The 26247-nt window shown below is 40.4% G+C and overlaps 3 protein-coding genes and 1 non-coding gene across 4 annotated transcripts; 3 read left to right on the top strand and 1 right to left on the bottom strand.

Moving 5' to 3' along the window:
* The first annotated feature begins 2475 nt into the window (after positions 1-2475).
* LOC117761508 (protein bicaudal D homolog 2-like) lies at positions 2476-14202 on the top strand. Its single transcript, XM_034585466.1, has 8 exons — positions 2476-3130; positions 6844-7056; positions 7732-7884; positions 8129-8590; positions 9441-10445; positions 10612-10763; positions 11929-12160; positions 12923-14202. The coding sequence occupies exons 1-8, from the start codon at positions 2897-2899 to the stop codon at positions 12923-12925; spliced, it is 2454 nt and encodes an 817-aa protein (XP_034441357.1). The 5' UTR covers positions 2476-2896; the 3' UTR covers positions 12926-14202.
* Positions 14203-15209: 1007 nt separating this feature from the next.
* card19 (caspase recruitment domain family, member 19) lies at positions 15210-19361 on the top strand. Its single transcript, XM_034585472.1, has 6 exons — positions 15210-15278; positions 15639-15778; positions 16785-16941; positions 17031-17093; positions 17255-17320; positions 17479-19361. The coding sequence occupies exons 1-6, from the start codon at positions 15272-15274 to the stop codon at positions 17586-17588; spliced, it is 543 nt and encodes a 180-aa protein (XP_034441363.1). The 5' UTR covers positions 15210-15271; the 3' UTR covers positions 17589-19361.
* LOC117762325 lies at positions 18456-18583 on the top strand. Its single transcript, XR_004614012.1, has one exon. It is a non-coding gene; the product is annotated as a U6atac minor spliceosomal RNA (small nuclear RNA).
* Positions 19362-19431: 70 nt separating the features above from the next.
* On the bottom strand, positions 19432-25039 carry ninj1 (ninjurin 1). The gene is made up of 3 exons (XM_034585473.1): positions 24887-25039; positions 21618-21855; positions 19432-20354 (listed from the first exon to the last, which is right to left on the bottom strand). Exons 1-3 carry the CDS (start codon positions 24941-24943, stop codon positions 20215-20217), a joined length of 435 nt encoding a protein of 144 aa, XP_034441364.1. The 5' UTR covers positions 24944-25039; the 3' UTR covers positions 19432-20214.
* Positions 25040-26247: the final 1208 nt, after the last annotated feature.

The raw sequence follows: 26247 nt of genomic DNA, 5'->3' as shown, positions 1-26247 counted from the left end.
TCCTGAAAGAGAAACATTATAATGATTTCTTGGTAAGAGACACATCTGCGCTGATAGTTTGATTTATAAACTGAAAGTAAGTAGAGAAAGTACGGAAGCGTATTGCATTCACTTAAAAAAAAAAAAAGTTTTTTTTTTTAAAAACAGAGGGTTTTTTTTACATGCTTTTATTTTGAAAGTGAAGTTCCTGTATAGACGCGGACTTACTGTTATGAATCTGTAACTTCACAAAGGAAAAGTTTGATGTTTTAGCGACCCTCCGAAGAGGCACAAGCTCTCACGGTGTTGTTTAGGGAAGTTTCAAATAAACCTGAAAACATCAGTTGAAAGTCTCGACCATCTTTCTGGAGATATGCTACAGATAGATACATATTTCGTTTGTTAGTGTAAGCTATTTTATTTAGTGGCTTTATTATGGAAGGTTGATGTGTAGTTCCTGTTATAAGCAGGGTGTTGGTTGGGACTCTTGTTTTGAAAGGGGTTCTAACGGAAGAGGGTTCCGTCAATAGAGAAGTTTTGAAGTGTGAAGGAAAGTAACCGGGTGTGATGTCCCGATTCAATAACCATCTCTCGTGTCCTCTTCCGGCTGAGGCCTGTGACAGTATAAGAGAACAAAACTCTCGGCTACATTAGTCTTTTGTGGTTCACTGTTATTTATACAGAAGGAGAGTCTGACAGTTTGAAGCGACGCTATACGTCATGGCGCTAATACAAGAAATCGTGCCAAACAAAAAACTGTCTTAAGAGTGCAACAGTTACATGCAGCCCGCTGAACAAGGGCTCTATGCGAAACGTCCATGCAAAAGGTAACTTCATCAAAATACTAGATTACAATTATCTCAGAAAAACAGAGCCCTTTTTTTTTTTTTTCAAGTGAATGCAATACGCTTCCGTAAGAAAGAAAGTAGATGGAGATCAAAGAATGAAACAGAAAGCAAGAGGGAGCGACAGCATATGGAATATATAATACAATAAAGTTATATAGTGAGAGAGTGGATTACCATGACCACAGGTGGAAGAGCGTGGGAGCCAGAAAACACAGGTGTACTTAACTTCGGCTTCAGGCTAATACTGCAGGCAGGTGTAGCAACAGTGAGATATTTCAACGTCAAGGAGACAATTTCCTGAAGCCGGTCGAACCACTCTGCCAGGCAGTGAGGAGGAACAAAGGTCAAGTCTCAGATAACAATGTTTCGCTTTCGTATTCATGCTCATGTATGGATTTAAGTGGGTGAGGCTCAAAGACAACGGCAAATCTTAAGACATCTTTCAGTATTACAGCAGGGTTCAATCAAGTATTTGATTAAAAATATTTCAGAGCTGTAGATGAAAAGTCACAGTTTTAAGTCTCTGGCCCTATCATCAGTAATGACCTGAAAGTCCAAAGAAAAGAACACATCAATAACTTTTTAGCTAGAGTCCATAATTAAAGCCAGGAGCATCATCTTGCTGGTGTAGGCGTCCACCTACTGGTCAAGTTTGGGAACAAACATACATCACAATCATCTCTTCTGTTCCTGAGTTACAATATTCAATATGTCCAGAAAAGTGGTTTTACAGATTGTTATGATGTCAAGTTGATCTTTGACCTTTAGCTTATAAAATAACATTATTATATTTTTTATTATAAATATGTATATTTTATTATATACATTATTATTTCATCCTATTGGACATTTATTTGACATTTGTATTATTACACATTTAAATATTTTTTGTGCAGTTAAAGTGACCTTTCACCTCTGACAAGCAAATTCTAATCAGTTTGGAACATTCAAGAAATTTCCCCCAATCCGCTCCTGAGATGGTGTTCATGAGAATGGGACGGATGGCTCCAACCACGACTGTTGCCCGAGGGTGGAGGAATGAAAGCCGTCACTCAGTTTGGTAATGAGAGCAGATGTCGTGATGGAGGAGCCACGTTTAGCCTGGATTTGAATCACAAATAGAGCTGAAACAATTAGCCTATTCACTGTTTAGTCTAGTGACAGAAAATCAACTGGCTGCCATTTGGATGAACAATAATCTGTGTCAGTTGGTCAAATTAAGTCAAAAGTCTGGTTTACTCCATTTTATATCATTTTAAATTAAATATATTTGAGTTTGGGGATTTTTGTCAGAAAAAGGCATCGAGTTTGTCCTGGATATTTAATAATACCCATTATGATACCAAATATATTCAATTTAAGAAATATTTAGTTAAATAAAGTTAATAATGTCAATAATGATGATAATATTGATAATAATTGCTTATTGTTGTTGTTTCCAGCCAAAACAATTGTTTTTTATAAACAAAAAATATAATATCTGTCTAGTGGGTATAGTCATACAAATGATTATATTACATTACATTATATATTAGTTAGGGTTACTTTGTATTATAGTTCCATGGGTATGGTTGTAGTTTCCCTGTAAAAGCTCTAGATGGCAGTGTTGATGTCTTCACAAAAATACAGGCTCCTCTTCCATGCCCGCGCACTGCATCCTGGTACTTGACGTCAAGTTTTCGCTGGAGTACGTTATCCCTGATGTACCGGCATCTCACTGGAAACTACATTTCCCTCTCTGCCAGCCCAGATTCGAATGCAATGTGTGTGTGTGGACGGTGTTTTTTCCAGTCGATGATCTCAGCTGAAGTTTCCTCCTGTGTCAGCTTCACGGAGGCTGAACTAACTCCCGGAGGATGACTAAAGTCTCCCCGGGGCTGAGCTCTGTCGAAGGCTGCGGCGGGAGAACCCAGAGGGAACCAGGCGCCATTTAAGTCCCAACAATGCGGGGCCAACAAAGAAGGCAGTGATTTGTGGCCTCGGTGGTTTTTCCCCCCGCGGCTCCTGCTCCAGCCAGGGCAGGGCAGGGCTGGGTCCCGTTACAGTTGCGCGTCGAGCCGGCGACGACCATGGAGGAGCGGGAATATCCCGAAGGGGTGCTGGTGACGGAGGCCGGGCCGCAGTGGCTCCGGGCCGAGGTGGAGCGTCTCACCCTGGAGCTCCGCGAGACGACCCGCGAGAAGATCCAGGCGGCGGAGTACGGGCTGGCGGTGCTGGAGGAGAAGCAGCAGCTGAAGCAGAGGTTCGACGAGCTGGAGACGGAACACGAGACGGTCCGGCAGGAGCGGGACCAGCTGAAGGAGGTAACCCGAGGTCACAGCCACGCAACCGGACACTTGGACGTGTCTCTGGCTGCAGTGTTAATTATATCAGTATGTGATCACTGACAGATCGAGTCATCTGTCTGCAGCGTGGAAGTAAAGTTCCAGCAGCGGTCAGGGTTGTGTTTATAATGCTCAGTGTGATCAGAACTAACATAAGTTAAATATATACCTTCAGTCTCTTTGCCTCCAACAACCAACTTTCTAAAACTCCTGAAAAGTTAAATACATGAATTGTGAGGTGATTACTGATAAACACATGGTGACCAAATGTGTAAGTCAGCTTCATGATTTCCACACACGAGGGGATTTAAAAAAAATTCAACATGTCTCTACTGTTTTGGTCACTTGCCCACACTTGCTCTCGGTATGCAAGTCTGAGTGAGGCCTTCAAATGAGACATCTGCAGCAGCTTTGTGTGTGTGTGTGTGTGTGTGTGTGTGTGTGTGTGTGTGTGTGTGTGTGTGTGTGTGTGTGTCCAAGCTGCTGCTGGTTTATGGGTCTAAAAGAATCTGAAAGTGCAACAGAAATGTGCTTCAGACTTTTAAATGCAATTCAGTCTTTGGTATTATTATTATATTTTGTCATTTAAGTGCTCGTTAGATTGCCCATATGACGTAGGAATGAGTTAAACTATCTAAATTACACAAATTATATTTTTATATGTACGCATGGTTGCTCAGGTTTCCATGAATTACTCCTGATTGTATACACTGATATTTAATTGAATGGACCAGCCCTATTGTTACTGATCCACAATCCAGCTACTGTATCCTCGTCTGCATGAGACCAATATCTAATCCAATGGGTTCTTTCCTGACTCCCACCGCATCCTTCCACCAAGTTTCATGGAAATCCGTTCATTTGTTATTGTGTAATCTTGCTTACAAACAAAACAACCAACCAACAAACAGTCAGGCAGGGGTGAAAACATAACCTCCTTCCTTGGCGGAGGTGGCTCTATTATACACATGGCAGTCTGAGACATCACCCTTTATTTCTGAAGTCTGGAGGTATCATTTGCTGCTGTCCCTGACAGTTATTTGAGACAAATATTTCACTAATTGGAGAACGATGAGGTTCCTGGACAAATCTGATGTGAGATAAGGAAAAGCAGCAACCAGCACAGCTGATTGGGAGAGGCTGACACATCAGTCAGTGGTGTCGTCAACATTCAATACCATACATAGGAAAATGATTTTAAAATGGTCCTACAGCGACAGACATGAGAAGAAACGACATAGGCACTGACATCCTACCTTGTGGGAAATTGTGACTGCATATATTTCAAAAGAAGTAGTTGGGTTTTTCCCACTCTTCCGGTTTACTCAGTCTTCTTACAGCCAGTTCACCAACATTTAGAGGAACTGCATCCTAAGACACTTCCACATTCAGCAGCTGTGGTCGCCACTTCTTAAGGACTGTATGTCTCCATCCATCACTCTTAATAATTTAGTGAAATGATTTTTTTCTAACAGTCACTCAGCTCAGCCAATAATCTTTACTGTTTACATATAGTATCTTTACTGTTTCAAACATGTAGTGTTTTAAATCCATTAATTTGTGAACAGATAACTGATTTAGAGAATGAACCGGAGATGCTCAGATAAAGGTCACACTCTACTTGGCTGTGAAAAAGACACAAGTGTTACTACTACCCATCTCTACCAGTCCAATTGAAGTATTACTGCAATTAACAATAATTTAATTATTAATGAATCTACTGTTTAATTTCCTTATTCATCGTTTGGACTGTAAAATGTCATAAAATCTTGTTTTGGCAGCATGCATAGTTCGTCTCCATGTGTTGTAGTTATTTCTCAACAATACCAACATGATCATGCTCTGATAACACTACTGTTTTATTTTGTCCTCTTGTTTTGTTTGGTATATGGTCGTTGGATTTTGTTTTGTTGGTGTGGGTATTACTGTGAAATCTGTACCAACATGGAACTGGTAACTGATCAGAACTGGTAAATGATCTAAGAACACTCGGCTGTGGGAAAGACTTACTTACTGTTTCTGCCTGTAGTTTGTGCGATAACTTTGCGTCTCGAGGGTTATTCTCTACTTCACCTTGTCTTCAATTGAGGGGGTGTGTAAATACTTCTGGGACTCAGATATTCCTTCATATCTCTCGTGCACAACATTCTTGTTAAATTTCATTCATTGTGGTCTTTAAAACTTACATTTAACTTGTTGAAACCTGTAGAGACCCTGGAGGAACTAACTTGTGTCCTCACCACGTTAGATGTTTGAATGACATCGTTTATATAGTGATGGTGATTTTTGTTGTTCCTCCACGTTGTGTAATTCATGGCGCAAATCACAGTCCATTCACAAAGTGACTCACTGTTTTATTTGTTCTCTTGCTGTCATGATTGTGCCTGTTGCTTCTCTCTCCAGTAGAAAATGTGACAGAGGCAGATATGATGAGTGCACTGTGTATTTAGGCTCCACCAATTCACATCACGGCCGACTTTCTGTCACTTTGTTTGACTGAGTCTGTTGAGGAAGAAAAGGTGAGGTTGTGGGAAGTAGAGCTGCAGCTCGGTGGAAGCTTTCAGGACTTTGTTGGACAATGACCATTACATCAGCCGTTTGGCTCAGGGACAGTAGATGTTGGATATCTAAGCCTTTAAGTCAGATGCTTGTAGGAGTCTGACACTAACTTGTTCATCCTATTAACCTGTTCTTGTGGTTACCTGTGCTGTCTCTTAATACTGTTAACCTAAACTTTGACTCTTTGCTTGCTATCTAGCTATTAGTGCATTCATGAGTGGTCAGTCCTTTTTTAGGGTCTGTTGCAATAAGACCACCTCTCTTCTATATAAAGTCAGACCTGAGAATAAAGATGCATGCATAAAGAGGCAAAACCATTGTCTTACAAGATGGACGGATGCCAGAGAAACATGCCATGATCCATGAGTTATTCTCTGAGAAATCAACAATTATGAAAGTGCTCCACATGTATTTTGACTTGCATACAATTTTATTTTGCTTGATTGACATGACCGCGATGTTGGTGTTTGTTATTGTTGAGTGTCCATAAGGGTTTTTGTTTTGTTCATGTGTCAGGGAGTGCTCGCTCCCAGGCTTTGTACCATTCAAAACAACATCCATACATCTAACGGTGAATTAAGGTAAAGGCTATAGGTTAATACAGATGGTCTGTGAAAGTTAGGTTTGGTTTATTTGACCTGGGATGCGTCAGTGATTTGTAATTGTATTAATTCATCCTGAAAAGGTCAGTCAGTGACAAAACACACAGAGGTTGAGTTGATAGAGGTTTCCATCTTTTAATTGTAAATTAAAACACGTTTCTTTAGTTCAGAATGAACAAGAAAGTGTTTTTCCTCCCCTCACATGAGCATGATAAAATCACATTAATGCAGTTCATGTGCAAGTAGTGGTTGCAATAATCTCTTTCCACGCTCTGTTGGTATTTAACATGACCCTCATGAAGCAGCAAAATGTCACAGGAGGGTGACACAGTTCTTGTGAACACATGGTGTACTGTGTCACAAGCAATGCCAGTCAATATAAACTGGGGAGCGACACGCTCCTGGTATTTTTGATCATGAACTATCTGTGGGCAATGGGTTTATTTGGTCATGTGAGAATTGTAGTTTGTCTCTATAATCTTTGAACAAATGAGTGTGTTCTGATGTCCATACTGTCTGTCTGTCCTCCAGGCCTTTGGACAAGCTTACTCAATCCAAAGGAAGGTGGCAGCAGATGGAGAAAGCAGGGAAGAGACTCTGATTCTGGAGTCTGCCAGTAAAGAGGCTGTCTACCAGCAGAATGTCCTGGAGTTGCAGAATGAACTCCGACAGGCCAAAGCCTCCCTGACCAGTGCACAAGCTGAAAGCGATCGTCTGTCCTCCATTGTCCTGGAGATGAAAGAGGTAAAACTAAACACATACATATTAAGATAGAGTAGGAGGGTATGAATGTTCTTCCATTTTCGAATATACACTTTTTTTTTAATTTTAGAGAGTTTTCAGACCCCTTCATTATGTGTTTAGAATTTTTTTATACATTTATAAATTTTTTGCAAAAATGTGCATTCATGTTCATTTTATATGATAACATGAGTAGTTGTGGTCTGCTGTAAAACTGAGATCTCAGTACCTTTTGTGTTTTAAAACATAAAAATATTATTTTGCTTTTAATCAGTTTTAATAAAAAAGGTCTCAAAGTTGAAGTTGTGAAGTCCACTGGGATTTCACCGGTAGTTGTGAGAGAGTTGGTGATTGTAATGGGGGAGGGGGGGGGGGCGACTGTTAGCAAGTTTGAGCCCAGCAGGAAAGATGATGTAATGGTCAACTGCGAGTGATACAAAGGATGTCCTCCACCACGGCTCTCTGTAGAATACATTGGTAATTGGACCATGTCCTCCGTCGGTCATTACATTCACTGCCAAGGTCTTGCCCCTGTGGTATGTGAAACATGCTAATCTTCATTTCACTCTCAATGACCCCTGTCGCAAGAATGCAGAGAGTGAGCATCGAATTTAATTAAGACTTCACACTAATGCGTCCTGCCATAACCTGACATTATCTATCTCTTCCTGCGTGCAGAGTTCAGAGCTGGTAGAGCTACAGCGCGGTCAGCAACGTGATGACATCAGAGAGTACAAGGTGCGAGAGGCTCGTCTGCTGCAGGACTACAGCGAGCTGGAAGAGGAGAACATCTCTCTTCAGAAACAAGTATCTGTGCTTAGACAGAACCAGGTGAGTCCAATAACACCAAACACAATACTCACTCTGTTACTCATCTTCAACTAGGTGGTAATGGAGCTATGTTACTTCTGATTAAGAACTTTTTATGCCTCAAACTACCCGTGGTATTGCTCTTCAGTCATGTAAGAAAGTGACAAAACATGTTTATTATATATTTGACCTACTAGAAAACCTACTGTGGACACAGTTAAGTAGTTATCGACAGATGTATTTGTATTTGTGACCATCTGTATAGGTGGAATTCGAAGGTCTAAAGCATGAGCTCCGGCGTCTGGAGGAGGACTCCCAGTGTCTGCACAGCCAGCTGGAGGAAGCCATGCGTCTTAGAGAAATTGCAGAGCGGCAGCTAACAGAGGCCTTAGAGACGATCAAAACCGAGCGCGAGCAGAAGGCCTCCCTGCGCAAGCAGCTCTCCCACTCGATGACCATCGGTGGCTCTGTATACAACAGCTCTTTTAATATCTCCCTCGACAACCTGAAACTCCACGACGATCCCTTCACCATCAGCGAGCCCGACAACGATGATCTAATCAGAGGCTTTGAGAATGGCTTAATGAAGGCCGGTGAGGGCGACGAAAACAGAGCCGCTGTGAACAAGAGAGGAGAGCCCTTCAAGCCGGCTCCCAGCCTGGTGGACGACCTGCTCAGTGAGCTCAACATCTCCGAGATCCAGAAACTGAAACAGCAGCTCAGTCAGGTATGAAGTTCACTAAATCCACTTTTACCATCAACCAACGCTTCCTGAATGCAGTGTGTTGCCTGCATGTGTGGTTTCAACTAGAATGAGCGGAAAACAATGGATTTTGAGATTTAAATGTTAGGTACTGAACATACAACAGTATGTGCATGCAGAAAAATATAGTTGAGTTGTAGATTCATCTTGCCTTACTCACACTGTCCATACAGACACTTCTGCAGGGATGCAACTTAACCTACGCAGTCTCTCATAGTGATGAAACAACATCATTAGGTTGCATATAATAAAATCATTATATAATGTAATGTATCATTATGCCATTATATTAGAATCAAAGACATATTGTAAGTTATTTATACAAGAGACTGTTGCAGTTCCTTTGATCTTTTTAAAGGCATTAATGGCAATATCATTTAATGAACCAGTCATCCATTTGTGGTCCAGAAAAATGAATTAAAAGCCCAACGCTTCTTGTTTACTCACTGTTGAATGAGTCTCAATAGAATACATGAGGTTCAGAAAAATGCTTTTACTGTCCCTTCATTTATATTAGTTATTAATTGATTTAGCCAAATTCAAAACAGCAAAAAAGCAATTTGCTAATTCAAGATATTGCTGCACAAGTTTACTCTTGTTTACAGTAGAAACAGTTAAACCTGCTTGAACTGCCCACATTCGCTCATTTTAAGGTGATATTTAGTTGAATTTGAAGACAGAAACTATGGCGAGAAAGATACTGTTTGTGTTCTACGTAGCCAAAGAGCTATTGCTGAATCTTTTCTTTTTTGTTTAGATTTTATTCAGTGCTGTAAATTTGGCCAACTAACCTTTAAAGATCTTTCAATACCAGGTGGAGCGGGAGAAAATGGCCTTGATAAACTCTCTACAGGAGAACCAGAAGCAGCTGGAACGGGCCTATGGGACTGTGTCCGAGCAAAAGGAAACTGTCAACAAACTGACGGAGAACCTCACCGCCATGAGGAAGCTTCAGGCCAGTAAGGAGCGCCAGTCTGCCCTCGACAGTGAAAAAGACCGGGACAGCCACGACGACGGAGACTACTATGAGCTGGACATCAACGGGCCTGAGATCCTGCAGTGTAAATACACTGTGGCTGTGTCTGAAGCTGGGGAGCTGAGGCAGGAACTGAAAACGCTTAGAGCAGAATACGAGGAGTGTCGTACTCAGTATGAAGATGAGCGAACGCAGTTGGAGAGTGATGTCCATGACTTGAGGTCAAGTTTAGCGTCCCTTGAGAAGATCAGTCAAGTAGATAAAGCAGAGGTGACTCGTCTGGAGAAGGAGCTTAATTTGGTCAGCAAGGCTGCAGGGGAATCACAAGGCGGCCTTAATGTGGCCCAGGATGAGCTAATAGCCTTCAGTGAGGAGCTGGCCAATCTCTACAACCACGTTTGTATGTGCAACAATGAGACCCCTAACCGTGTCATGCTCGACTACTACAAGGAAGGCAAGGTCATGGTGAGACGAGGGAACGAAGGGAAAGAGCACCAGACTTTCGTACTTATCAGCAAGGGGCTGATCACCGAGACTGAGTTTGGAAAAACCGACTCCAGCAGCACCGCAGCTACTACATCTCCGGCCCCAGAGCACCGCCCAGAACCCATGAACATCTACAACCTTGTAGCCATCATCAGCGACCAGATCCTCCACTTGCAGCAGGCAGTGGACCGCACCACAGAGCTGTCGCGCCAGAGACTCGCCAATCTGGAGTTGAGCACGGTGGCGGACAAAGACAAAGAGGCTTGGATGGGAGAGATCCTCAAGCTGAAGTCCCTGCTCAGCACCAAAAGGGAACAGATAGCCACGCTCAGAGCCGTGCTGAAGGCCAACAAACATGTAAGGAGACCACGCTGTGTTTGTTTTCTCAGAGGAAGGATGTTCATTGTTTATCAAACTTACACATACAAGAAAAAGGGGATCATTGGTTTTAGTTAAAAATAACCGCTGAGTTTAGACTTCATGAAAATGTGTGAGTAATTATATCACATCCTATTCTCTTTAGACGGCCGAGGTTGCTCTGGCCAATCTGAAGAGTAAGTACGACAGTGAGAAGATCATGGTGACTGACACGATGACGAAGCTGCGCAACGAACTCAAGGCTCTGAAAGAGGATGCTGCTACATTCTCCTCTCTGCGAGCCATGTTTGCTACAAGGTATGACTAAACACAATCACTAATTTACATTCAATTCTTGAAAAAGAAAAGCGAACCAGGGTCCCCGCGGATTCTTAAAGCCTTTAAGTCTTAAAACATCTTAAATCTAGTTTTAGATTTTCAAGGTCTAAAAATGTCTTAAAATATATATGGAACTGAGGGGAGGCTTTACATTTTTATCTGGGGCAGTGAATGTGCGTGCCCATATCTTGCTCATTTATGATTTATTTTACATCCCACATCATTACTTATTCAACGTATTTGTGTGTATGCTGACTTAAATAGTACCTACTCTGCGTAGTGGGTGGCAATAGTTCTCCTTTCTTCTGCTTAGAAACAAGAGCACGACTAGTCACGTTGCCTAATATCTGTGGTTTGAAGATGACAAATGCAGTGATTAATGGAAACAATCCAGTGATTCCTATGAGGCGAGAGGCAAAAACTTTAAACTTGGGAAGGTGAACTGCAAAATACTGGATTTGCACATGAGCACAAGCGGTGTGCTGGCTCTTGAAAAAGCATGATGCCTATAGAGTCATTCACGGCTTCTACTGATAGTTTAGCTAATACAGTGACTATGTCCACTCAAGCAAAGCTTTCAGGGCCCACTACCATACTTCAGTGTTCTTTGCTGCAATATGGTATTATTTATTTAGATTTTTTATTATTTATTTTCTAGGGTCTTAAAGAGGTCTTAAAAGTCATTGAATTTGAATTTTAAAAATACACAGATATCCTGGTAACCGTCATGTGAAAGGGCACAACCTATAATACATGCACTATTTTCTCTGATACAGGACACATTACAAAAGTACCAATAACACTGATAGATCTACTAATACTACCTCTTTCAGCATCTTTTCCTAGTTATTTTAAAGAATAATTCAAAACCTTCCCGCATAACTTCTTTCTGTTAGTGTCCGTCTGTCTGAGAGAGACACAATGCATTGTGGGAACAGTCTGATGTAATACTTCTGTGAGTCAGCTAGCCAGACCTCTTTCTCCCATCTGGAAAATGTGGTCTGGGGGGATGGAGAAAACATGTGACAACGGCAGCAATCTGAGGAAAACTGCTCCACCTGCTGGAAATAATGCATATCTCCTGTTTCTTCCTTTCCCTCTCTCTCTCACTCTCTCTTCTCTTTCTTTTCCCTCTCTCTCTCAGGTGCGACGAGTACGTGATCCAGCTGGATGACATGCAACGGCAGCTGACTGCTGCGGAGGATGAGAAGAAGACCCTGAATTCTCTGTTACGAATGGCCATCCAGCAGAAACTGGCCTTAACTCAGCGCCTGGAGGACCTGGAGTTTGACCACGAGCAGGAACGCCGTAAGAGTGCCACAGCTGTGGGAAGCAAGAGCAAATTAAAGGTCAAGGGAGCGTCTTCCAGCCAACATGTAAGTCAGAGGAATAACGCAGCACCTGGGTTTCCTCTGCCTGCTCTGCATTTGAACAAATCTGCATTGTTTATCCTAGATTTGCATTTCTCTCAGCCTTGGCATACGCACTCGTACTCTTTCATTGCAAACACTCTTGGAGCCATTATACCTCTTAACACTCTATAGGACACAGTACTAATACTACTGGAGCCCGATAAAAATCAGCCAATACAATCCTTTCACTGACATATCGACATTGGCATTTATGTTTGTGAATATGCGCAGACATGCGAAGATGTGCATTTATGTTTACATTTTACATCAAAGATTTTTATTTTCTTAATTGAAGTTCTATATTTATTTAAATGTATTTGTGCTGTCTTTTTATTTATAGTTATTTAATATAAAGTTTATGGTTAAACTGTGAAAAAATATCATACCTCAATTACATTTCTTTGTCATAAGGGTTTGATAATGTAAGAAATAATTTTCAATATTTATATATCGGCCAATATATTGGTATTAGAAACACACGCGTGTCCCCAACATGCCTTAGAAATTAGAAAAAGTTTTAATTTCCATTTGATCTCATGAGTTGTGTCTGATTGACAAATGCATGCATGACACATCTCTGTGCTTGATACAATCATCTTTCCTGTGCACTAACTTTATCTAACTAACTTTAACTCATCTTACCAATGCTCTGAAAATTTTTAATTGAATTAATCGACCATTACTCTCAAGTGATTTTTTTCTTCTTTTCTACTTTTCCATTTGCAGTAAATCTATCAAGCCAAGTGACCATAAGGATGTCCGTCTGTGAGAGTCTGTGCTGCAGTGTTCTTCACTTTCTAGTCATGGTCCAAATCATGTCAGTGCTAAAAATGCAACCTATCCAACAGTATTTGCCAAGTTCTTTGTTTTTGAGTGCCAAAACAAAACATTGTCCAACATTGTGACTGCTCACAGTGTGGCACATCACGTCCGCTGCCCACTACAGTTTCTGTCTTCAAACAATATGCACCACTATAATGACTGAACCTGAGGAAGAATCAACATGGGTGTTTAGCTGATTACATTTTACCTGTGTTTCCCTGACTGAGCACTTTTTGTTTGACTTGCTCTTACGCGATTCCTCTTTCTTTCTAAAGTCCTACTAATTGTTTTAAAGTATTATACAATGTTTTACTGTATGTGCACGTTTTTATCTGCCTGGTTCCTGATAACATTTCAAGCGAATCAGAATATTTTTTATCCATATTAGTTTCATAACAATAAAACCAGTGAATATGTGGTACATTTTTTTAAATCAGCCTTTTTTTTTTACAGAGTATTTGAAAACAAATGAGACAAATGACCTTTTCTGCCTTAGTTTCTTTCCTTTTGGCCTTAGATTCCTGGGTGCCTTTCTGGCAACCCAAAGAAATTGGGAAGACGTCTAATTACCATACATTGTTTTCTACATAATCTATATGATCCTGCAGATGTGGAGCTTCAAATTCAGGGTCTGAACTTAATTTTGTATAACTGGTTCTCCTCTGTAAACATGGAGGAGCTGTTACTTTTTTCAAGAATGCGTGTTTGGACTGAGGAAGAGTATTAATGCAAAGCTTATTTAAAGATTTCTAAGTTAAGGTCAGATGTTAATAGTATTCATAAACTTATTCATGAAGGAGAGTCTAATGTAATTGTTTTAATACAATTATTGTAAACCATTATAAAATAATCCATTGTCTCCAAACAAATATGCCTGCGGTGCCATATTGTACAAGTGCAATTTGCATTGCAAACAATATATATATATATTTTACACGTTGTTGCTCACATTCTTCTCCTAATTGATTTTTATGTTTTAATATAACTGCAATTGTATTTATTTGACTGCACAGACTACAGGTTGTCATCATCCTTTTTGTTTCATACGGGAGTTTGAGTGGACGTGGCTGGTCAGAGTTTCAAGACTAAAACTGTGGATAAACACTCGCAAAATTCATGACTGCTGTCGACTTTCTCTGCCTCCAGTTTCGACTGGTGAAGAAATAAATCTGACTTTCAAAACTCTGACGTCTCTGTTCTTTTTCAGTTAAACATAACTTAGGTACTAGTCCATAGTTATTTTCACAATAAAGCTTTATTCTTTATTTGTACAATAATCAAAGTCAATAACAATTTCAAAAATATACACATGTAACACTCACAAACTGATGATAGTTTACTTGTCCATAGTGAGTACACATTGACTATATTTTCATCCACTAAGAAAGTTATGTTTCATCAGAATTTGTTAGTTAGAAGGATAAGGGAAAAACTATTCTACTGATTTCCGTGATACTTGATGGAAGGATTTGATATCGTCAGCGAAGAAGCCATTTAATTTTGGTGCAATTTTGTTTTTATTATACTTTCTACATCATTGTCTGTTTTTCAACAATCTAGTCGATTTCTCAGAGGATACATCTTGATGAAAAAAAGTGCCATTCTAGACTTTATATTATGATTCTTAAAAAAAATCTTTATTTATATTGAGTGATCTTTTTTTCTTAAACTTGCATATATTCAGTGGCTAAACACAATGAGTTATTTCGAATGCGAACATTACAAATTATACAGTGTAATATTGTTTAAGAAAAGCTTTTAACCTTTCATATATTCAGTGGCAAAATACAAGATGTGTTATTGTACATATAGTGTTGTATTAAAATTATATAATATTGTATACATTGACTAAATATAAATGTACAATCTAAGAGTAACAACATGCAATAATAGGTAACAACATAGTTTTTCTACAGGTCTACATGCAAAGATCAATTTCTATTAGAAGATATTTTATTGGGGGGAAATGAATGTGAAAATATGATATCTGCCCAATTAAATAGAATAAAACTGCAATTCAATTAACATATAGATATATTCTTTACTATGAAATGATAAATTCCAATATATCTGTATAAAACTTGGCTGAGAGGACCAACAATAACAAAAAGAAACATTATTATAAGTGATCGCCTTGTTTGAGGGTGAAATCATGTTTCCGGTGAAAGTTTTTTTTCCTGAAGCTGTTGACGTACCCGGCAGTGCGGTGACGTCAGAGGGCGTGTCCACACAAAGGACAGAAGGGACTCTACAATGGGAGGTTGGTTCGTCTTTATCTAAACGTCTTTGAAAAGAAACCTGCTCTTATAAAACCTCGTATTTGGGCTCTCGCTTCACTTTAAGTTCCTCCAGCCAGTTGCAGTCGGTGTCTGTGGCACCGACGAGCAGGAATGTTCGCCGCGTTCTCATTGCAAGTCCTGTTGCGCTTTGGGAGAAGTTTCCTAAACTGTGCGTTTGTCCGAAGGAAGACTCCCCTCCAGTTTACTGTCAATAGCGAGTTCAGTGATCATGGAGGGTTCGGTCGAAACAGCCCCAGTCCACGTTGTATTGTCTGTATTTATATATGAGACTCCTGCTAAATTGCTGTTGGTGTTATTCCCCCCGTGGTGCCTGTGTACAGACAGTTTTCACGAGCAGCTGCTGGAGGACAGCTCCTTCCTCAGATCGGACCGCAGGCTGGACACTGAGCGGGTGGACAAGCTCATCCTGCAGCTCAACAGGATCTACCCCCAGATCCTCTCTGACAAGGAGGCCACCAGGGTGAGTCCGTCCTCCAGGACCCCCGAGAGGCACGAGAGCCCAGAAGTTACACTGCAGTGGGAGATGTGACCTCCACTACTGCAAACTACTGTGGCAACATGTCCTTTTGTTTATTTGTAGTAACAGTACCCTGTTCGTCCATGTAAGATGAGATACTCCTCTATTAGTGCCACAACATTTGCAGCCCAAAAAATAGAAATCAGTCAAAGTAATAATAAGTAAACATGCAATGGAAATGGAAATAACAAAGAAATAATGTACACAGTGTTATCAGAATATATACAGTGTGACCAGTGATTATTATTACTGGAGTAATAACTTGCAAGCAGCATGCAATAGTTAAATTGTATTTATGTTGCAGTTCAATCAGTAATTAATCATACTTTGTAAAAGTATCGTAGGTCTTTGCAGCATCAATTCCAAAAGTAACTAGACTCGCAGTAGAACCCAAACCTCCACCAAGGCCCAACAGTCCCCTCATGAAACCACTATTAAATTACTTGATCTGGATTTTAGTTTGCACCAAATTGCACTCACTCATAAATATCAGTCCCCTACACATGCATGGTTTGTTTCATCAAGATCCATGAATTATTCTCTGAGAGATCGACGGAAATGTTGAAAACCTCCCCATCTTGCACTGTTTTGGGGTCATGTCTCACCCCTCCGTGAGGATTCATAGAAATCGGTTGAGTAGTTTTTGTGTAATCCTGCTAACAAAAAAATAAAGCAGATGAAAACATAACCTCCGTGGTGGAGGTAACAGAAGCTGTGAGATACATTTAATGGGGGAAAAAAACACATTATTTACTAATAGAATGGGAAGGCATCAAATAAAAAGTCAAATATTTTCTAGAAAAGACTAAAGTTAAAAATCGAATTCCAATGGAGATGTTTGCTCTGAATTCACCCAGAGGACCTGGTACAAACTCCTGTGTCTGTAAGCACCCGAGCATGTTTGGATCAAAAACAACCTCTTATAATATTCACTGTTATTTTGATCCAGTTCCGAAACTTGGACGTGCCCACCAGTGTCAGGCTGGGTGAGCTCCTGACAGACCTTCAGGGGAAAGGCGAGGAGGCCTGCAAGGAGTTTTACAGAGCCCTCCACCTGCATGTGGAGGAGTTGTACTACAGCTTGCCCACACGGCTCCGACTGAGAGGTCAGGCCCTAAAAACATCATGTTAATATCGTGTGTGATCTCACTGAGGTACGTATCGTTGCTTCATTACCAATCTGTTCTGCCTCCAGATTCATTGGATCCACTTGCAAAACCACGAGTCTACCAACAGAGATATGACATGAACAACAGAGGTAAAATCTGCAAGTAAAAGAAATGTTTAAAAAATATATTTCTTACAAGAATTAAATCTGTGGATGGTTTAGTGTTCACCTCCAATAGTCAAATATAAAAATAAAAAAAAATGTGATTACAGCAGATAAAAAATAACATTCCCATTGTTTGGTGTTTCCAGGTCCCCTCTTCTTTCTGGGCTGTTTCAGTGTTGCCGTGGGAATGGCTTTACTGTATTACTACAGTGGTGAGTTGCTTTTCAATTCCAATTTTAATGATCTGATATTGTCAGTATTTTTTTTACATGTTTGGATCAAATAAGTCGATGCATGTTGTTGAAAATCTAATTGCACTCCATGCTCTAAATTTAAGAGTTATTAAGAAAGTTGTTGTTTTTTCCTATAGAAGCTAAAGTGTCCGGAGGCAGTCGGGCCCTGGGGATGGCTGCGCTGGGTTTGAAAAAAAATGCTCAGGAGGTTCTTATTTGGTACACAGAAGCAAGCCGCATGATTTAGGCGGTGACTCCTTCACTCCAGGTGCCTCAGCCGTTCTGCTCTAATGAATTACATTCACCAAAGCCCAGTACACTTTATTTTATTTCCGTAAGTTTTACGCACAAATGTATAGATTGTTGTGTTACAGTCGTCACTTTGCTCCTCTTTCCTCTCGTGTCTATGTCTGTTTAGTTATCAGAACAAATGCAAGGAGATTAATCGATTCATCACCACTTCAAGCTTCAAATGTGGTTTGAAGCAAATTATTTCACAATAAATTATTGATTGTGTCGGTGAAATAATAAGGCATAAGACTAGTTTAATACTTAGCATAGTACATTTTACTACATTAACATGTTACCTGTTTGTCACTACAAATAAGCCTCCGTGCATTTTGGTCTTATGACTGAGACCAGACCTTTTGTTGAAAGTATTTTTTTGCAGCGTGGCCGCCATCTTGTGGTCAGATGACGAATTTACAGCACCAAACCTACTCTGGCTTGCGTTGGTTCAATCAGAGCTTGTCGACAACCCGCCGTTAGTATCTACTCGTAAAAAAATGTGAATAGACAGAAACAACATCGAACAGGAGGTGGATACCGATTTCACGTGAATTCCTGTAAGCATTTGCAGTCACGTGGTCGCTCCAACCAATGATATCCCGCTCTGTCGCCGCAGTGCATTGTGGGTAGCGCGACGAGCAAAAGAAAATCACAATAAATCTATCGAATAATCGTGAAAATGAAGCTTAAATATCGATTAACACGTCAAAACAAACGTAACGGAGTTGTAGTTGACGGAAGGAATGAAAACCAGAGTTTGCACCATGAGTGAGGTACGTTGTGTAACCCGCCTGTATAAATACGACTCTGTCGCCATGACAGTACTGTGTTGTATGAAAGGAGAGAAGGTTAGCACTCCCCTTGACAAGGATGGAAGAGGCCCTTGTGGTCTTCAACACATATACGGTTAAGGCACTGCCGCCTACTTCGTGGCATCTCTAACCAAGTTTTTTATCTGATTCACCGCTGACCTGGACTCATGTTAAACAGACGTCACACTATGTTACATTTACAGTTCTTAACTTTATCTCTCACCACGTCCCTTTGAAACAGGAAACCGTTCCTGAGTGTTTCCCCTTGTCTCTGTTTCCGCTGAGTCAGCCCAGCAGGAAAACTGGTGTTTTTCCGCTTGGCCTCTGGAAGCATTTAACCGATCTCCCTTAATTAAATAACTCTGTGTGTGTGTGTGAGGGTTAAAAAAAAGCACATTTAAATCTTGTTTATATATTGCATCCTCTGCTGTGGATATTTTTTGTTGTTGTGCCTTTTTCTTTTTTAAGTGAGTTAGTTTGTGATAAAAACTTTATTTAACCACAAAGAAGGGCAAGCAAAGGAATTAGCACCTAATTGAAGGTAAATAACATTGGTTGATATTTCTCAGGCTGTTTGTAAACAATTTGATTCAAACGTTCAAGAGTGAAAAGGTTTTCTTGTTGTAACCGTAACTGTCACATTGGTGCTTTGATAAAACGCGTCCTCCAGCCATGTGACGCAGGTTAATCTTCAGGAGTTTAATATCAGAAACACTTTAAAGAAATATTTTGCAGCTTGTTCGGTAAAATAATTATAAAAGGTAATATTGACGTGTTTCCTCGTTGAGCAGTGCCTGAGAGTTGTTTGTCACATCCAGTGTGTTTTGTCGTGTAAAAAATGCCTTAAATTTAGAAGTGCCATCATTTGTATGATTTGCGACTTTTGTCTTTGTACAATAAAAACATGCATGGTAATAATACACAGAACATTTTTGTTTGTATCATTTTATTTATAAAGCTCTTTTGAAATAGTACATAGAGTGTGATACAGTGATACAAGGTCATTTAGCAAAAGCTAAGAAACTACTTTTTGAAATAGTGCTAAAAAATATAAAACTTAAAAGTGACAAAGTACAATATATACATAAATCAACAAATATTCCGTCATTAACTTGGAAATCTGTTTTTAACTTTACGCACAAAACCTTGCATAGAAATTAAAAAAAAAGTAAGGTCCATTTAATCAGTCTATATGCTCCCTTTATGAAGCTGTCATGTAATGCCTCAAGCTGAGGTAGAGCCAAGATGGCTCCTGTCGCACTCCCTGTTCATGATTTCATTTGGATTATGCTTTGCTGACTACGTTTTTTCAAATCATCTAAACCAAACACATAGATAAGGCTCCTAACAACAATTTCTAAACTTCCAAATAACTCTAGATTTTTTTTGTCCAGGAAGCATTCACAGTGGTTGTGACTCACACACAGTATCTTTGCTCCTGATATGTTTGTTTCATAAGTAAAGGCAATTGATTATTTGCATCAGTAACCTGAGCATATGAGGTAATGAAGGGGTGAATAACCACTTGAAATAAAAACCACACATATGTCCGTGGAAGTGGTTAGGGACAAAGGGAACTCCATCAACACACACACACACGAATGTCACTTGATCCTTGTGGTATGTTTGATCTCTTCAAGCCCGGGAGACAGAGCTGCAGAATGCACCTGTATGCCATTTATTTTGGTGAGTAAATATCCTGTCCATTTGCACGGATAATACTGAGGTCCATTCATACCAAGTTGATCTGAAGGCATGGAGAGTCAAGTATGATTAACTTGTGTTGGGCCGCTGGACACCGAACGCAGTGATGAAGACGTTGACGACAACTATAATGAAGACGAAGGCCGTGGCCATGTTCTCCATGATGTTCAGCTTGTAGTGCATGCTCTGATCGTTCAGGTTCCACTTCACTGGTTGGAAGAGAAATAACACGAGAGTGGATTAGACAATAGGAGTGACCTCCTTTCCCCACAAGGGGGCAGCATCAAGTTTCACATTAGCAGTAAATAAATCATTACTGAGGACTCATAAATTAACAGCATGTGACAGTAGTGGCCTCAGGTAAATGGTTAGCTTCCTCCATTAAGATATTACATGCTTTACTGGTCTGAGAAAGGAACTGAGAAGAAGTCAGAGAAGAAGTCTGTACTTCTATGGGGTTTTTTTTTTTTTTTTTCCCCTATCCTTTCTTCCTTTCACTTCAAGGGTGGAGGGATTTCATTGGTCAACACTAGGCAACTACGTATTCTATTGGTTGGGGAAATTTGACAAACTTGTTGCACAAAAAAAATCCAAGAGCAGATGACAAATCCGAGAGCAGAGATATCACGAAATATAAGAGCTGAAGCTGGAGCTCGGAAATCTGAGTGTGAGCGCAAAACTGAAAGATGAAAGAGAGTTGTATGAATAGGAGACACCGACAAATGTGTCAACTTGGAAACACAACAAGATGCGAGCACCACATCGCCGGTGTTGATGTGAACAAAAGCACATATACGCCATGTCCTCCCTCTGCCTCCTGCGCCACACCTCACCTGAACACTCCAAAGATTTCTGTATTGTTGTAGAGTTCATGTCTGAAAACGGCTTATAACTAAATGCGAGGGAATCAGGAAGTGCCCATGAAATTAGGCACGTTACGATGTTAGCCCCGGCTCTGATAGCATTTAGTAGCTTACATCATCTTTGTGGGGAACCACAACCGAGAACTGAGGTTTCTTTGTGTGGATGGATGACCATGTTGAACTTCATATCTAGAAAGAATGCAGTGGCCGAGAGGGAGCACAAGCCAGCATGATGGTGTTCAAACAGATTGGGTGCAGACGCAGAGGTCCCTCTGTAGGTAAACATAAGTGACTTGAATTTGAATCAGGCGGCCATGGGTACCAAGTGGAAATCTCCTGTGACATAATATATTTTTCCAATAGTTAATATAGAGATATATTAAATAGAAAACAGCTGACAGCCGAGGGGAATTAACAGGTGTGTCTTCCTGCTGTGGTTCACTCAACTCAGCTCCATATCACAAAAGCATTTCTGTTAGGATAAGATAAGGAGTTAGCCAGGCAGGGGTGGTGGTGTTGTAGCTTGACTTGGCTCGACTCTGTACAACTCATGTGTGAACGAGTAGGAATTTGCATAAATACAAATGAGGCAGTGGCAAACAAGTTTACCTATGAAGATGAGCATAACGCCCACTAAGATTTGTAGGATGAGAGAGATGCTGATGAGAGTAATGAGGGGCACATAGAAGGTGAAGTCTGATCCTTGCTCCATCACAGCCTTCAGCTGGGAGGCGTTAGCCATGAGCAGAGCCACGTCCAGCATGCTCTCTGCCGCACTCTTCTTATTGGCGTAGTGGTTCATGTTCAGGGGTCCCTCTTCCCTCCTCAGTCGGCCTCGCAGCGGCACCTGGACACAGACACAAACCCTGACATCAGTATGACACAGGGAGATAACTTAAAACAGAGGGGAGACTAAATATTATCTTACCGAGGGTTTAATAGTTCATTTTCAGGGAGGTCAGAGGAGGATTTCAGATTTATATCCAATATTCTTTTATGGCAGATTTCTGTAACATTTAAAATAATCAAATGTGAGCTGAAGATTTTGTAAATTGTCCGTAAATTATTTAATTTTATTCAAAAACTCAACAGCCCTCCTCTAACACAATACGTGTCCTGTGGGGAGGAAACTAAATTTTCATTCAAAGTCTGTTATTCTGTCCTGAAACATAGATAAACATGGTGCTTAGGAACCTAAACGTGGAGAAAATGAATGGCTGGTACTTCACTGCTGTCAGCATGGATTTCCTGGAAATAAGTGAGTGGAAAGTATGATGTCACCTACTCAAGAAATTCATGCTGCAGTTTGATTTGCTCCCTTATATATATATATATATATATATATACATTTTACTTTAATACTGTGTGATAATTGTGTAGTAATACCATTTAGCGTGAATATTAAAGTAATTGTGCTTGTATCATGTTTTTGCCTCAACCATTTGAGTTCTAGTATAACTGACCCAAACTCAATAAAACGAAAAGAACCCAAAACTATGCAATCAGGGAATGTTTTTCTCTGGCAGATAATAATGGAAGTGAAAGTATCTGAAGGGGCTTAATTCAAACGGGTCACTGAGTTCCGTCAGAGGTCACAAACATTTGTCAAAAACTTTTTTTCGAGCTGACCAGGTTATGTTTTACTCAGTAACACACGAGGAGGCTGAACTGGCCTCCACCCACATTCTGTGGAAAAGTGAAGTGAAGACACAAACTATAAAAACAAAGCTCAAAAGTACATGATGCATCTGCAGGACATGCTTATCGCAATAATGAAGCTCATTCAATCCCTGATGTTACTACATTATTATACCAAATTCAACAATTACTTCCTAAATAAATTTTTAAAATGCAGCCTTGTGTAAAATGATCATGAGCAGAATGTCATGTTATGAACTGGCTGATGTTTTCAGGAAGAGGTCGCGTTAAAGAGTTTCCTTCCCTTTTTGTTGACCGACAAAGAAAGTAGTAAAAAGTTCAGTTAAACACTACAGAAATAACACCATAAAACCCGGGGTCAATGCAGAGCCCCTAGTTTCTGTGTATTATGAGCTTAGTGCGGGGGTTCAGTGTTTCGTCTGGGTGCAGTGGAGTTAAGCAGTCCAACAATGTCACCCTTGTGCCCAGGTTGGCAACATCAAGCACTGAGGTTCAACACCGCATTCCTAAATCTATACGTATGAAGATCTGCCAGGCCACAGAGGAAAAAGATCGTGCTCTTGTGGTCGACCAGCAGATGAGATTGAGTCACTTCCTGTTGTCCTCTCTCAATTCATGAACAGCAACAGCTTCATTTTCAGCTTTTGTTATCCACTTCTCCATCTACGGCTCAATAAGAGTGTCTTTCTAATGTCCACTGAGAAATGATATGTCTTTTTTATTTTGAAAATAAATTTGACTTGATATTATTATTGTCTTTAACTAAACGTTGTTACCAGACCATTACTACATACCTTCTGTATACTGCATTCTGTATGTTTACTTTTGTATTCATGAACAAGTGAAGTTAAGTTAGTGAATTCAAATCGTCACACATGAGGAGCTGAAAAAAGCTAATGTTTCTCAACAGGTTAATGAATTGAATTAAGACAATAACTTTTGAAATATTTATAATTTTCTGTCAGTTAACTTCTCGGTTAATCGATTAATTGTGTTTAGCACTATGAAGGGCAGGACCCTGACCCGACAAATAAACACTTAAAACTGACAAACATCAGTGAGCACCAGGTTGGCGCTGCAATTTGTTTCTCATTGTAACCATTGTAAAAAAAGATCTGATCAAAATAAATGCTCCGATCAAAACCAAAACAGATATAATTACATCACACTTATCACATTTGTGCTGTACAAATATATATCTATATATATATTACACATATATATACTACACTAATATTAAGCTAATAACTGGAACAGCCTGCAGCAGCTTTGTAGTTATACGCTCCATTGAGAAAAGTGTATTTCACACGAATCACCCTTGTTTCAACCAGTGACACAAGATTAGAGAGACCACTTGCCATTCTAAGATTTATGATAGAGAGCACTTCCCTTATTGTGGATGCTGCCTTCCAGTGATGGCTTAGATAAAATGAATTTGAAATCTACTTCATCAATAGTTACTATTATGAATAGAAATCTTGTTAAGCATTAAATCATTATTTCATTTAACCGTGATGTTGTGTGATCTTCAATTCAAACTGCATTTAATTGTTTACTGTTGTTATATATTGATGTTCTTCGATGTTCTAAATTGAATGTATTATTATTATCACTATTGTTGTTGTTATTTTATGAGTTGTATAACATGTCTGCTCTTTTTTTGGGGGGGGGGGGTACCCTCTGCTGCCTACTTTTGTAACGCAAGACAAAAACATGTATTGTTGAGGAGATGGGGTCTATGTATTCTTGAGTGATCCCAGGTTAACATGGCACGGTTTAAACTCACGTTGGTCACAGCATGTCTCGGATGTGGGTCACACGCCGGCACAATGATCGTCCATCGCACCCACACACGCACCCAGACACGGTCCAGTGCGCCCCCCCCCCCCCCCCCCCCCCTGTCATTATGTGTAAACTGAGCCTTTTGTGAATGAGTGGGCTCGTGTTGAAATGAGCCTGGATTATTGGAGCTGTAATCCTGACGCCCCGCTGCTGCTGCTGCTGTTAACCGGTCACTTTAAGCTTCATGAATTATTGTTGCGCTGGCTGACATGAAACCTGGAGGAGTCTGAATGGATGGTGGGAGGGGGAATAAAGGCAGCCACATTTCCTGAGAAACCCCTGGAGGTGCTCCGATGTGGGAACTCACCCCGGGCTCAGCCTCGGTTACTCGCGAAGGTTTAAACGATACAGAACAAGAAGCTCCTCTGTCCTCTTACCTCGGCTTCTCCGTTTCGATCAGCATTCCCGTTCATTTCCAAACTCTCCGTGGCCATCTTGTTAGAGGAAGGTGCCGTGTGTCCAGCAAAGGTTTGTCATGTATCGCGTGGGAAAGTCGGTGGTCCAAGGCTCCAGCAGTGTGTTTATAAAGCTGTGACGACAGGGGGGAGGTGGAGGGGGGGCGGTGTCTGCAGACTACCGCCCCTCCAACATGGGGCCGGACTGTCCTGTGTCCTCTCACAGCGCAGGACCAGAGGGAAGTGAGATCACCAACACACCACTGAGGAAACTGTGACTTCATTTGTTTCTGAGGGTCTGAGACCGTCGTGACACTCATGTAAATGTCCAGACTTCGTTTTCATTGGGACCGCAGCGATGACTGACAGCCTGTAACATGACTCCTTACTGACACCATGCTTGGTAACACGGTATTACACGCTAGGAGAGGGAACCACACCAAGCCTGTGGTTTGTTCTAATTCAATCAAACTTTTTGTTCAAAGATATGCATCACGAAAAAATCTGAGATATTATAGGCCTTCAAATTACATTTTGACCCAGAGCCCCTCTGTAACACACCAGTTCATTTTATGGTCTTTTTCTTTACCTTTACCTTCCGCAGTTTGGGCCTCAGGGGAGCTGCACTTTTTAATAATTCAGTTTTGACTGTAGCTGATATCAAAGTGGACGACATGTCTGCTCCCCAAAAGTGAAGCCATCACTTTCATGTGGACTGCAGCAGTGCACAGTGCTCAACGGCCTGTACAGTCCAACTTGGCTCTTTAGTGACATCAAGCTTGTTAACTTAGTATTACATGTATTATAGGCTCAACATGCTCAGTGTAACACCCTTTGGTTTGTCATGGTTTAATTAAACCATTTTGTTCAAGGATTTGCGTCACATAAGGAAAACATTAACACAACTATTACAGCCCCACCAAGGCCCAACAGCCCCCTAAACTTCAACCAAGCTGCCCCAAATGTCACACACTCATAGATTTCAGAGGATCCGTCAATTATTCCCTGGAAAATTGGTGAAACCAACACAAACAAAAAAAATACCCTATCTTGCAATGTTAAAGAAAGACAGACAAACAAAGTGAAAATATAACCTCCTTGATGGAGGTGAATATTAAAGGGCAAATTGATATATAATATATATATAATACTAAAGGTTATATTTGGACCCAGAGCCCCTCTGTATGATATCAGTCCAGTTTCTGATTGTGTTTTGTATAAATCTTTTTCCTGAGGGCTGCAGCACCTACTCCATAGAGCCAACTAAAACTAAAGTCAGAGTACACATTAGATAATTAATTCCCAAAGATAGTTTGTCATTGTAGTTAGTTCTTATCACACTG

The sequence above is a fragment of the Hippoglossus hippoglossus genome, chromosome 5 (genome assembly GCF_009819705.1).
Source record: "Hippoglossus hippoglossus isolate fHipHip1 chromosome 5, fHipHip1.pri, whole genome shotgun sequence".
Lineage (NCBI taxonomy): Eukaryota > Metazoa > Chordata > Actinopteri > Pleuronectiformes > Pleuronectidae > Hippoglossus > Hippoglossus hippoglossus.
This window is presented reverse-complemented; position numbering and strand designations above follow the sequence as displayed.

What these genes read in the sequence shown, in the direction of transcription:
- card19 (XM_034585472.1), top strand. An exon ending in ATATGACATGAACAACAGAG is followed by an intron (nt 17,094 to 17,254) that starts GTAAAATCTGCA and finishes TGGTGTTTCCAG; the next exon opens with GTCCCCTCTTCTTTCTGGGC. An exon ending in TTTACTGTATTACTACAGTG is followed by an intron (nt 17,321 to 17,478) that starts GTGAGTTGCTTT and finishes TTTTTCCTATAG; the next exon opens with AAGCTAAAGTGTCCGGAGGC.
- LOC117761508 (XM_034585466.1), top strand. Translation starts at nt 2,897, where the DNA reads ATGGAGGAGCGGGAATATCCCGAAGGGGTGCTGGTGACGGAGGCCGGG. An exon ending in TGAAACAGCAGCTCAGTCAG is followed by an intron (nt 8,591 to 9,440) that starts GTATGAAGTTCA and finishes TTTCAATACCAG; the next exon opens with GTGGAGCGGGAGAAAATGGC. An exon ending in CGAGCCATGTTTGCTACAAG is followed by an intron (nt 10,764 to 11,928) that starts GTATGACTAAAC and finishes TCTCTCTCTCAG; the next exon opens with GTGCGACGAGTACGTGATCC.
- ninj1 (XM_034585473.1), bottom strand. Translation starts at nt 24,943, where the DNA reads ATGGCCACGGAGAGTTTGGAAATGAACGGGAATGCTGATCGAAACGGA. An exon ending in ATCGAAACGGAGAAGCCGAG is followed by an intron (nt 21,856 to 24,886) that starts GTAAGAGGACAG and finishes GTCTGTGTCCAG; the next exon opens with GTGCCGCTGCGAGGCCGACT. An exon ending in CGTTATGCTCATCTTCATAG is followed by an intron (nt 20,355 to 21,617) that starts GTAAACTTGTTT and finishes TCTTCCAACCAG; the next exon opens with TGAAGTGGAACCTGAACGAT.